The sequence below is a fragment of the Vicia villosa genome, linkage group LG2, assembly GCF_029867415.1.
Source record: "Vicia villosa cultivar HV-30 ecotype Madison, WI linkage group LG2, Vvil1.0, whole genome shotgun sequence".
NCBI classification, from domain to species: Eukaryota; Viridiplantae; Streptophyta; class Magnoliopsida; order Fabales; family Fabaceae; genus Vicia; species Vicia villosa.
The window spans coordinates 184805887-184819661 of NC_081181.1; the positions used below are offsets into that span (position 1 = coordinate 184805887).

The following is a 13775-nucleotide window of genomic DNA, read 5'->3' on the forward strand; positions in this document are numbered from 1 at the left end:
GTTACCCGCAGATATCAAGGAGCAAATCAAAGCTTTACACCCGCCAATTCAAGATAATGTTGAGGATTTCTTTGATGTTGCTACTATGGAAGATGGGCCCTTGTCAGTAAAGTATCTGTATAAGGAGTTTGAGGAGGAACAGGATGCGGAAGAGAATGCTGGCTGGAGGGTGATTTGGAGTATGAAAGTACCAGAGAGGGTAAAGTATTTCATTTGGCTTCTCATGCATGAGCGAATTCTTACACAGGAGAGAATGCATGTGTTTGGGTATGGGAGTCCAAGTTGTATTCTTTGTGGTCACTATAAGGAAGATATTCTCCATGCTTTAAGGGACTGTAGGGTGGTGAAGGAAGCTTGGAATTCTCTCATTCCTGGAAGCTTGCGAAACACATTTTATAGTGTTGATCTCCATGAGTGGATCAATATTAATTGTGATAAGAAGAGGGTGCGTGTGTTACACGTGGAGGATAATCGGTGCCATTTTTGGGCTACTACTTGCCATGCTGTTTGGGAGTGGAGAAATAGACAAATTCATGATGAGCATTTTGTGAGACCTTTTTTCATGCAGGAAACTATTGTTCACAGGATGCGTGATTATCAAGCAGCTGCGTGTACTCACCAAATAATACAGTTAAACAAAGTGGAGAAGTTGTTTAAATGGGAGAGACCCACAGGTGAGTTTGTGAAAGTAAATGTAGATGGTGCTCATACTGTGCAAGGTAGTGCTGGGTGTGGTGGTCTAATCAGAGACGCGGATGGAGCTTGGTGTGGGGGTTTTGTTAAAGGTGTGGGTAGTAGTAGTCCGTTGAAAGCGGAGTTATGGGGTATCTTGGAAGGTATTAAGCTAGCTAAGGATCTTGGATACAACAAGGTGCTGATTGAATCTGACTCTAAGGAAGCTGTAGATCTTTGTAATGCTATCAATACTAGGAAGAAGACTAGTTGCAGCATTTTGAGGCATATTAATTCAAAGATGGAGGAGGTGGAGACGGTGAAGTTCTCGCACGTTTATCGGGAAATTAATGGCTGTGCCCATCAATTGGCCTTGCATGGGAAACTTCAGGGTTGTGATCTTAAGATTTTTCTTGAGATGCCTTCTTGGTTAAGTGAATTCTTTAATAGAGATCAAAGGGGGGTGTGGTACCCCAGGGTTGTCTGTGTTTAGTTTTTTGTTGTTTTGGGCTTAGGCCCTCCTTTGTACAAAAAAAAAAATTTTACACTGTCAACCAATCACGACCATGAATCAGGACAAGTCAGACTGTAATTTTAAAAAAACTTATATGACATGGCAAAACGATTTGTTTCTATTGGATTGTCAGTGCACGACCTTTAACCTCTTAGTATTATTATAATAATAATTTTGGCATATAAGATTAATGATTCACTAACTTTATTTTATATTTTATTAAAATAAATATTAAAAAAATAAAAAGATTACTTTTGAATAAAGAAACAGTTTTTCCAGTTTTTAGCGTAAGGAGTGAGCGAAACTGAGAAATCCTAAGCTCCATCTTCCTTCAGAAAAAACTCAATTCACATTATTATCATCACTTCTCTGCAATCGATGGAAAGCGCATCAGAGCTTGTTGAATTTCCATTGCTGTTAACACCAATCCATTCTCATTACAGGGCTTGCACTATTCCTTACAGATTCCCTTCTGATAATCCTCGAAAGCCCACTCCAAACGAAATCTTATGGATTAATCTCTTCCTTAACTCAATTCCATCTTTCAAGTATGTCTAATTTTTAGCCTTTTTTTCTTTCACTTATTGAGAAATTTTGACTTTTGGTGTCTGATTCGCTGTTTTTGATCGATTATTGCTTACCCTTTTTTTATTTTGATTTGAAATGGTTTATTTTTATGTTTTTTTGTGGTAAAAATGGATGCTTTTTTTTGTTTATTAGATATGATTTTTTTGTTGTTGTGTAGTTGTGTGTTATTTTATTTTTTCATTAGAAATGGTTTATGTGAGTTCCTAGGTTTTAAATATAGGTCGCTTTGCGGTCGCGGAAAACCTTTCTCGATTTCGATCTGTACATGCCAAACTGAAAAAATGTGTGTTCGTGTCGGTGTTAGACAACTGCACCCCGACACTTATCGATGTCGCCGTGTTAGTGTCGGGGTCGTGTTCGGGGTATCTGCTTCATAGATTGGTATCGACACCTTCAGATACCGATTTATGAGGACTATTTTCGTGGTAAAGGACCGTTTTTTAAATCTTTGGTGGGTTCAATAGGATTAGAGAATGAACATAGATCTAATAGAAATCTAGAATAGAAAATAGGGAGAATCTCTTGAATTACACAAAAATATTGCAGAACTCCGAGGGTCTGTACCTCCCTAATGCAAAAAATATTGCAGAATCTCTTGATCTCTGGCCAGTGCCTATGAAAAATATATGTTATGATAGGTCAATCACTTAACAGAATTTCAGTTTGTACGGATTAGTCTATGTAGTTGTGGGCCAATTATGGTTCCTTTGGGTAATTGAAGGTGGTGATTGTTGTTGTTTTCTTGTTTACATTATTTGTTAACCTTGATTTGGCAGGAAGCGTGCAGAGAGCGATACTTCTGTTTCCGATGCTGCAAATAAAGCTGAAAAATTTGCTCAAAGGTTATCTGATTCTTCTTTCTTATCTTGTTTGTGTTTTTTTTTGGTTTGTTTGTTGTATGTGATTTCCTAATTATATCTATTTTTTTGCATTCCCGGGAAAAGATATGCTGATATACTCGAAGATTTCAAGAAAGATCCCGAAAGTCATGGTGGACCACCTGATTGCATTGTATGTCAAATACTATTGCTAAAACTATACCCTAATAGTTTGATTATCTGTCTAATTATATTCTTTGTTTAACTTTTTAATTTTTTCGGTGTCGCGATTTGCAAGCTTCTATGCAGACTTCGTGAGCTAATACTCAGAGAATTGGGATTCAGTGATATCTTCAAAAAAGTCAAGGTAAAGTTATCTACGATTTCGGATCCTATTTTTTATTTGTTACCGCTATGCAGTCTTAGATAATAAATGCTTAACAGTGTTGTCAAATAGCAACTTAAACGGTACTATAACATAGCAGAATTTAAATGAATCTATATTATTTTGAGATGCTCTATTTAGTACAATGTGATAACAGTCAAATAGCGGCTATCTTGATACTATAGTCTTGTTGTGTGGAGGAATTTGAACAAACCGTTATATTTCTCGATATATGATTGAGAACATTGATGTTGAAGAAACATGTGTGCCTATCTAATAATAGGGGTTGGCGTGTGTAACATCTTGCATGAATATCGAGCAGTGTTATCAATTAGCGGCGCCATGACCGCTATGACGGATATGCATAGCGATGTTTGGGCTCACCGCAATGGTAAATATTGGCTGATATTGCGGACTTTTCCAACATAATCCGCTATAACGGCGCCACAAAGCGGCCGGTATGACGGGATTTTGGCTCTCTGCCATGGACCACCATCCGCCATCTAAAACACTAATATAGAGGAAAGTATAATGGAATTGTTATCAGATTTAGTTGGCTTAAAATGTCTACATTTTTTTGACTCATGGCTGGAATAATCCTTGGCTAGACTTTACTTACCTTCCGACCAAACTCTAGATTACCAGACTCCCCTTTCTTCGGGAACCGGAGGATGATGACGACCTGTGAAGCACGGGTACTCCGTTTTAGGTAAAGTACCGGTACCGGGTACGTACCGGGTACCGGTACGCGTACGGTACACGTACGGTACGCACCGAAGCCGTACCAATTTTATTTTATTTTATTTTGCTGTGGTACACCAACCGGTACACATTTGGTACACGTACCCAAAAAAAATTATTTTTTTCGGTTTCAAATTTTTTTAGATAACGTAATTTGGACTTAAGTAAAAATTAGGTTATTTATTTATTCTATTTATAAATAAAAAATTGAAAGAAAAATTAAGAAATAGGCTCATTAAAAAGAAATGGGAGCACGTATGGATTCATTCACTCATTGAAAAGGAATAAGCTCAATCCAAAAAGAGCTGAGGATTTAGTTTTTGTTCATACAAATCTTCGTCTTCTTTCAAGATTTCTCTCGATGAACGTGAACTAGAAGCTGCATTTATTGGAGAAGAAAATATTGATATTCAACCATTATTTTATGATTTATTAATATTTTTAAGTGTGATTTATTTAAGCAAACTATTTTTTAATTTTATTATTTTATCGTTATTTAAATAATATAATTGTTTAGTTATTTTTATAATTGTATTTTTAAAGCATTATACTAACGTACCCGTACCTTAGTTTTTTAAAAAATGTCGTACCCAGTACCAGTACCCGTATCGGGTACTGGGTACGTACCGGTACCTATGCAACGCAGATGACGACCAAAAATCAAATGTCTACATTTACTTGCCAAAGTGGCATGAAATTTCAAGTTTCAACAAATGTTGTTTGATTTTCATTGAGATACTAATCACTTTTCTAATTGGGTGCTATAGGATGAAGAAAATGCAAAAGCCATCTCCTTGTTTGAGAACGTTGTTCATGTTAATGACGCCATTGAAGATGAAGGCAAACGAATCGAGAATCTAGTTAGGGGAATTTTTGCAGGAAACATATTTGATCTTGGCTCGGCACAGGTAGATTGATTTTCTATGCATTCTTTTGATGACTTTCGGCTAACTAAAATTAGAGTAAATCCTTATTTTAGTCCCTAAATTTTTGAGGCGGTGTTATTAATACTATAGTCCCTAAATTTATGTGTAGTTTATGTATTAACATATTTGTTTCACAATTCTTTGAAGCTTGCAGAGGTTTTCTCTAAGGATGGAATGTCCTTTTTGGCAAGTTGTCAAAATCTTGTATCTCGACCTTGGGTTATTGATGATCTTGATGCTTTCAAAGTGAAATGGAGCAAGAAGTCATGGAAGAAGGCAAGTTTTTGTGTGCATAAATCGATACAATTTTAAAATGATTTGTTGAATTTTGTTTTCTCGCCTACTCTATGTTGTGGTGGTGTTGTAATGTGTTCACTTCATCGTTGCAGGTTATTATATTTGTAGATAACTCTGGTGCTGATATTATTTTGGGTATTTTACCATTTGCAAGGGAGCTTCTTCGGCGTGGGAGTCAGGTTTGTCCATATTTTATTTATTTATTTTACAAAAAGAAAATTCATTAAGACGAAAGATAAAATATTGCAACGAGATGCGAGGATGAAAACACTAGAAGAAACACAAGACAACTTAGAAAGAAGAGAAAGTTTAGTTTGGATAAACAACTTAGTTAAGCGCTTATAGCATAAATGCTTATCATATAAGTGTTTGTATATAAGCTATTTCAGTTTTTGTGTAAGCTGTTTTCATAAGCTATTCTAGAAAGTAGAATCGTCTCAAGTTTTTAGAGATCATGTGTGGATTAGCTGCAGTTTAACCATGAAAAAACAAATAAAGGATCTATTTAACCGTGGCATTTTATGAGTTCTTATTTAGCCAAGGTTTACTCGTGATAAATTTTGGATCCTGTGCGGTAGTCTGTCTTACACACCTTCAAAACAGTCCTACGAAGGTAGCCTGTCTTACACGGCCTCAATGACAGCCTTGCTAGAAAGTGTCAAAAACTGACTGCAACTTTTTCACACTTTTAACACTATACTTCCACTGGTGGAAGACTTGCTTTAAAACTGCACAGAACACTTTTTACACTATACTTCCACTGGTGGATGTCTTACTTTAAAACTGCACTTTTTACTTTCTTGTTGAAAATGAAAATACAAACAAGTCTTTATATAGACCTAAAAGACTTCTGCTATACTAGGAAATTAAAGCAAATGAATACTCTTAATATGCCATTATCTCTTGGCTTTTCCAGTACAAAACTCTTGGCCTTTCAACTACAAGAGACTCTTTATTTTTCACAAACTTATCAATAAAAATACACTTACTAACATTAAAGTTTATTCAACAAAACTCCCCTGTAAACTTAAATGTTTCTTCTATCCATCATACCTATCAACTTCTTGCCTCTGTCGAAAATTTCTTTCGATAACGGTTTTGTGAAAATATCTGCTGCTTGATCCTTGCTTGCTACATGCCTCAATTCGACACTTCCTTCCTTCACATGTTCTCGAATGAAGTGGAAGCGAACGTCGATGTGTTTGCTCCTTTCATGATTCACTGGATTCCTTGCTAACTCAATTGCTGATTTGTTGTCCACTTGTATTACTGTTGCACCTTCCTGTTTTAGCTCCATTTTACTCAACAATCTTCTAAGCCATATTGCATGACAAACGCACCAAGATGCTGCCACATATTCAGCTTCACATGTCGAGAGTGTTACAATCGGCTGCTTCTTAGAAAGCCATGTAAATGCAGTATTTCCCATAAAGAACACATATCCTGAGGTGCTTTTCCGATCGTCTACATCTCCGCACCAATCGCTGTCGGAATAACCAATCAGCTTGTAATCTTCTGCTCTTGAATAAAACATTCCAAGTGACACAGTGCCTTGGATGTATCGAAGGATTCTTTTCAATGCCTTCCAATGTGTATAGACTGGTTCCTCCATGAAACGACTTACAATTCCGACACTAAGCGAAAGATCTGGCCTTGTACATGTGAGGTATCGAAGACTTCCTACCAAACTTCGATATTTGCTTGCTTCGATGCGTTCTCCTCCATCAAATTTTGACAACTTTGTACCTGGTTCCATTGGCGTCGAAATCGGATTACAGTTTTCCATCTTATATTTTTTCAAGATTTCTTTTGCATATTTCTCCTGTGAAATGAAAATTCCTGTTTCTTCTTGTCGAACCTCCAGACCAAGAAAGAATTTCATCAGACCTAAGTCTGTCATCTCGAATTCACGTGTCATTGTGCCCTTGAATTCTTCTATCATCTGACTGTTGTTACTCAAGAAAATTAGATCATCGACATAGAGAGCAACGAGCAACAAGTTACCTCCATTCTTCTTTACATACAGAGCATGTTCGTAAGGACATTGCTTGAAACTGTTCTCTTTGAAGTATGTGTCGATGCGTGTATTCCATGCTCGCGGTGCTTGCTTCAACCCATAAAGCGCCTTTTTCAACTTTAGCACTTTTCCTTCTTTTCCAACTTTCACGTATCCGGGTGGTTGTTCGATGTAAACTTCTTCTTCGAGCACACCATTTAGAAATGCTGTCTTGACATCCATTTGAAATATCGGCCATTTGAATTGAGCAGCTTGTGAGATAAGTAATCGAATTGTCTCCATTCTTGCAACAGGAGCAAATACTTCGTCATAATCAATTCCAGCTTTCTGTTTGTATCCCTTCGCAACAAGCCGCGCTTTATACCGTTCTATTTCGCCTTGAGCATTCATCTTTTTCTTGAACACCCACTTCACACCGATGGGTTGACTTCCTTTTGGTAATTCTGCTAGTTCCCATGTGTTGTTGTGTTCAATGGCCTTGATCTCTTCGTTCATGGCAGTTTTCCATTTTTCGTCTCGCATCGCCTCTTCGAGGCTAATGTTTTCAGTATCTGCCAAAAGACATACAAGATGCACCTCTTCTGTTGTATCATACAAATCCTGCAGACTTCGCATTCTGGGTTGTACAGGTTCATCTTCATTGTCAGAATCTTCAAGTTCCGTTGAGTTGCTTATTGGTACAGCGACTGATGTTTCTCCAACTTCGACGATAACTTCTGTCGATTTATTCCAGTCCCACTTGCTCATTTCGTTTACTCGAACATCTCTACTCACTATCACCTTCTTGCTTATGGGATCAAACAACCTATACCCTTTTGTCTTCTCATCATATCCAATGAATATGTATTTCTGACTTTTGTCTTCAAGTTTTGTTCTTCGTTGATCCGGTACGTGTGCATATGCCACACTACCAAATACTTTAAAATGAGAAACTGTTGGCTTTTGTCCGCTCCATGCTTCTTGTGGTGTTTGATCTTCTAACTTTGAATGTGGACATCGATTCTGAACATAAATGGCACATTGTACAGCTTCTGCCCAAAATTCCTTTGACATGTTCTTGCTTTTAAGCATTGATCGAACCATGTCGAGAACTGTTCGATTCTTCCTTTCAGCCACACCGTTTTGTTGAGGTGAATATGGTGCAGTTAGAAATCTCCTTATGCCTTGCTCTTCACAATACTTCAAAAAGGCTGTCGAAGTATACTCACCACCTCTGTCAGATCGAACCGCTTTGATGTGTCTGTCAGTTGCCTTCTCCACCATCACTTTGAACTTTTTGAACACCTCGAATGCTTTAGATTTTTCTTTCAAGAAATAAACCCAGGTCTTTCGTGAGAAATCGTCGATAAATGAAATGAAATACCTTTTTCCACTGAAAGATTCTGGAGTGATTGACCCACATATGTCGGTGTGAATCAGTTCGAGAATGTGTTTAGATTGATATTCTGCCTTCTTTTGAAATGAGGTTCTGGTTTGTTTGCTAAGCACACACTCTTCACAAAACTTTTCTTCATAGTCCATGTCTGGTAGCCCGTGCACCATGTTCCTCTTTGCTAACCTTCTCAAACCAGCATGATGTAGATGACCAAAACGTAGATGCCACAGCGACGCTTTGTCTTCAACATTGACTTGCAAACATTTTCCTCGAACGCTTCTCAAGTTTAGTTTGTACATTCGATTTTTCCCCTTTTCGACTTGAGCAACCAGATGCCCCAGATTGTCCTTCAAGTGTAATATCCGATCTTTCATGAATACCGAATAACCTTTTTCTGTGAGTTGCCCCAAACTCAAAATATTTGTCTTGAGATCTGGTACATAGTACACATCTTGGATTAACCCAGTCAAGTCATCCTTCTGCAAGTAACAAATCGTACCTTTGCCTTCGACCTTCACTTTCGATGCATCTCCGAAAGACACATGACCATCTTCAATCTTTTGCATTTCTTCAAATAGGTGTTTGTGACCACACATATGATTACTTGCCCCTGAGTCAAGATACCACATATTATCATTATTCGCGTCTACTTCTTTTTGAGTCATCAGCAGAAAGCCTTCATTCGCTTCGGCTTCCAAAGCTAGATTGGTTGTTTCTTCTACCTTCTTTTCGACTCGACAATCTTTTGCAAGATGTCCCACTTTATCACAGTTATAGCATTTGTAGGAGTTACAATCCTTTGCATAATGACCATGTTTGTTACACTTGTAACATTCTATGTTGGAGTAGTTCGACCGACCACCTCTTTGACCACGTCCTCTGCCACGCCAATTTTGCTGGCTCGACTGTCCTCTCTCGAAGTTGCTGCCTCGACCACTTCGACCACTGTCACGACCTCCATGGCCACGTCCTCTTCCTCGAAAGTTTTGAGAAAAGAGCACCTTTTCGTCTTTGGTGGACTCCTTGGTCTGAACTGCTTCGTCGTTTGTCTCCTCCTTCTTTTTGATCTTACGTTGTTCGTGTGCCTCGAGAGAACCAGCTAGCTCTTCGACTGTGAGCGTTGCAAGGTCCTTCGACTCTTCTATCGCGCACACAACATTCTCAAAGTTATCGGTTAAAGATCTGAGAATCTTTTCGACAATACGAGCATCGGTCATCGTTTCTCCATTACGATTGAGTTTATTCACCACTGTTTGCAAACGCGTGATGTATTCTGATACAGTTTCCGACTCCTTCATCTTCATTCTCTCCAATTCTCCTCGAAGAGTTTGAAGACGAACTTGCTTGACTCGGTCAGCTCCTTTGTATACTTTTTCTAACGTGTCCCATGCTTGTTTCGAAGTCGTTGCACCTGCAATCTTTTCAAAGCCTGATTCATCAACAGCTCGGAACAAGATGTACAGTGCCGTCTTATCCTTCGAACGCGTCTCTTTCAACGCCTTGGTTTGAGCCGCTGTATACCCTCCGGTATTATCTGGTTCTATGAAACCAGTTTCGACTGTCTCCCACGAATCTAGAGATCCAAGAAGAGCTTTCATTTGGATACTCCAATTTTCGTAATTCGCCTTCGTTAATCGTGGTAGCGGCATTTGACTCATCGTATTCGCCATTAGCTCTGATGCCAATTTGTCAAAAACTGACTGCAACTTTTTCACACTTTTAACACTATACTTCCACTGGTGGAAGACTTGCTTTAAAACTGCACAGAACACTTTTTACACTATACTTCCACTGGTGGATGTCTTACTTTAAAACTGCACTTTTTACTTTCTTGTTGAAAATGAAAATACAAACAAGTCTTTATATAGACCTAAAAGACTTCTGCTATACTAGGAAATTAAAGCAAATGAATACTCTTAATATGCCATTATCTCTTGGCTTTTCCAGTACAAAACTCTTGGCCTTTCAACTACAAGAGACTCTTTATTTTTCACAAACTTATCAATAAAAATACACTTACTAACATTAAAGTTTATTCAACAGAAAGCTTATTTTCATAAACTCTCTCGGACAAGTGGTTATGTTATGTAAGTAGATAAAATCAAATAAGACAATTCAAACTAGTTTAAATCAATGAAGAAAAACCTTCCAATTCAGTAATTAATCCGTTAGGGAAAACCCATGTACATTTCTCTCTCACCAAATAAAAGCTAAATGCTTAATTTTGTACCAAAATCAAGTGTCGTGTAGTAGCGAAGTATAAAAGTTAAGTTTCAACCAAATGTAGCCAAGTGTAGAACAATTTCAACAACAACAACAACCAAGTTTTATCCATTTAGTGAGGTCAATTACATGGATCAAATTTTGCCATAGTTTCTATTCAATACCATATTTCTACCCAACTCGTTAATCTCGAGATCTTTCTTAATAATTTCTCTTATAGTTTTTCTAGGTCTTTCTCTACCTCTAGTTATTTGACTCGTTGACTTTTCTCCATTTGATCTACTTTTCTTACAAAAAAATCTACAGGTCTTCTCTCTACATACCCAAACCACCTAAGCCTATTTTCCACCATCTTTTCTACTATAGGTGCTACTCCATTACACTCTTGTCATTTATAATCTTATTCAGTCTAGTCTTACCACACATTCAATGCAACATCCTCATCTCCGCTAGATTTAATAGAAAAAGTTTACCTCCCTATTTCTACCAAAGCCATGAAAGCGAATTTTTCTGTCATTTTAGTTCTAATCCAATCCTCTGATGGATAACAAGTGAGATTATTTTGACTGCATTATTTACCCTGTTTGGATTGACTTATTTAAACTTATCTACTGACATAAGCCTCTAGGAGACTGTTTGAGAGCGTATGGTAACAATTTATAACATGTCGATACGTTGTTTTCAATTTGTTTTCACAAGCTTTCTAGAATTGTTTACGAAAACAACTTATAAAAAATATGTGAGACTATTTTATTTTTTTGTTATAGAAATAGTTTATACATAAACACTTGTATGTTAAGCATTTATGTTATGAAGGTTGTTAAGATCGAGATCTTACCTAAGATCGGGAGAGAATAACAAGATCGTAAAATATAAAATCTTAGTTAAGATCGGAAGATCCTACTCAATTATTTCTATAAGATCGAGAGGGGATAACAAGATCGTAAAACATAAGATTGCAACAAAAATTGTAAGATCCTACTAAAATGAAAAAATAATAGTATATATTTAAAGTATTTTACATGATATATGTTAGTAGACAAGTGTATTCGTGAGAAAATGACTCTTTTTATTATTTTTTAAACATTTATGATTGAGGTTTTGTTGAACATTTGTTAATGTTTAGACATTAGGGACATATTTGATCAATTACTAGAATTATCGTAAGTCAAGTAGTTAAAACAAACCCTTTACCCTAAATCTAAAACTTCATTTCAAAAGGCGCACATTCATCTCCGCCGAACCGAAATTGTGGTGCTTCCGGATCTTGTCATCCTTCTCACCTTTTAATGGTGGTGGTCGGAAATCGGCCAATCATGGTGAAGCTGACAAAGTTTGCACAACATCAATGATATTACGGGGTTTTTTCACAATTTGGCTACAACACGTGATTCTACTTAAGATCCGGATCGTTGGGGGTGAGTGAGATCGTAAAATCTTAAGATTTTAAAATCTAGATCGAGATCTTGACAATGACTACTTAATTAAGTTGTTTATCCAAATAGAGAACTTTTTGATTTATCGGAATTTGTAGTGGATAATAAATATGTTTGAAACCGAATCTGCTTTTGATATCCCGTTCTTACAGCTTCCATCTTCGGTATAGTTTATGTGATTCTGTTCGAATGCAGGTTGTATTGGCTGCAAATGACTTACCTTCCATCAATGATGTGACATATTCTGAGCTAGTTGAAATTATATCAAAGGTAATGAGAAACATTTTTTCGTAAGCTTTCGCTATCATCATATTCTTTGCTAACTCGATCACATTTGTTTCCAGCTAAAGGACGAAGAAGGAAAACTTGCTGGTGTCAGTACATCAAACCTTTTAATTGCCAACTCTGGCAATGATTTGCCGGTAAGAAAATGAACGTCTTTTTATATTAACTTCGTAAATTATGGTATCTGAATCTATGACATTGAATCTTGCTTTATTCAATGAATTGCAGGTTATTGATCTTACAAGAGTGTCACAGGAGCTTGCTTACCTTGCTAGTGATGCAGATCTTGTCATCTTAGAAGGGATGGTGAGTTTTTTTTTACCTCATTTGTTCATGTTTGAATTAGTTAGTGTAATTTCAATGAGATGGAAACTAACGATATCTTTCTTCTGACAGGGCCGCGGAATCGAAACAAATCTGTATGCTCAATTCAAATGTGATTCCCTTAAGATTGGAATGGTAATATGCATTTTACCATATTATTTTACTTCTCAATTCTCATAACAATAAAGAAAACCTCTCTAGCACCAATATCTCTGAAAGAATGCATGTCAGTGTCCCTGTCTGTGTATGACACGATATCAATACTTGTGATTATGTTCAATTTATATATTTTTTAAATTATTATCTGTATCAACGTGTCAGTCTCGGTGTCGTGTGTGGTGTGTCTATGTCCGTGCTTTGTAGAGAAAAACTTAAGGTTAAATTAATTATCCTAATTTTTTGTATTATTTTTCTCTAGGTAAAACATCCGGAGGTTGCACAATTTCTCGGGGGACGTCTATACGACTGCGTATTCAAATACAATGAAGTTTCTAATTGATAAATCTCATTCTTTTGTCAGCTAATATGCTCTCTGCAATTGCATACATGCAGTTTTCTAGTGTCAATCTTTCAACTAGACGCTCTTCTAATATATGTCTGAAACTAGATGATTCCTAGAATGCCATTTTAGTATTTGAAGATGGCGATAAAACTTCAACATTTTTACTTGTAATAACAAGTTATTACATACACGGCTTCTTCTATGTAAGACCAACACTTTAGATTGAAGCCGTGTCTATTGTCTGGTACTGATATAGCACATGCAAGATCAACACTTTAGATTGAAGCCGTGTCTATAGTCCGATACTGATTCAGCACATGCGATAAGATTCAATCAGTTATAGAACTTTTTTAGAGGGTTTCTTTTGATTGAAACTATACCATACCACAAATTGTTTTTTAAATATAAGTTGGCTATAAATTAAGGGAGTGGTATGATTGTTTATTCAAGATGTAGTTTGAAAAGAAACTTATTTGATACCCTAAGTTGCACCTAATACCTCCTATATTTAAAAAAAAAAAAAAAATCAATTTTGGTCCTTTGATAATATACCTCTTACAAATTTGAAAAAAGTTGCTATCCATGAATTAGTAAAAATTTGATAGTTTTTGGAAATATCTGGTGGAAATTTGAACATATGTTTGGCAAAATTGTTGGAATTCAACTTGATAT

General features: G+C 36.7%; 1 protein-coding gene across 1 annotated transcript; it reads left to right on the forward strand.

Annotated features, from left to right (window-relative positions):
* Nucleotides 1–1441: 1441 nt before the first annotated feature.
* Nucleotides 1442–13388, forward strand: LOC131653235 (damage-control phosphatase At2g17340-like). Its single transcript, XM_058923323.1, has 12 exons — nucleotides 1442–1734; nucleotides 2551–2616; nucleotides 2719–2785; nucleotides 2891–2959; nucleotides 4486–4626; nucleotides 4792–4920; nucleotides 5034–5120; nucleotides 12188–12262; nucleotides 12337–12414; nucleotides 12506–12583; nucleotides 12674–12736; nucleotides 13020–13388. Exons 1-12 carry the CDS (start codon nucleotides 1565–1567, stop codon nucleotides 13098–13100), a joined length of 1104 nt encoding a protein of 367 aa, XP_058779306.1. The 5' UTR covers nucleotides 1442–1564; the 3' UTR covers nucleotides 13101–13388.
* Nucleotides 13389–13775: the final 387 nt, after the last annotated feature.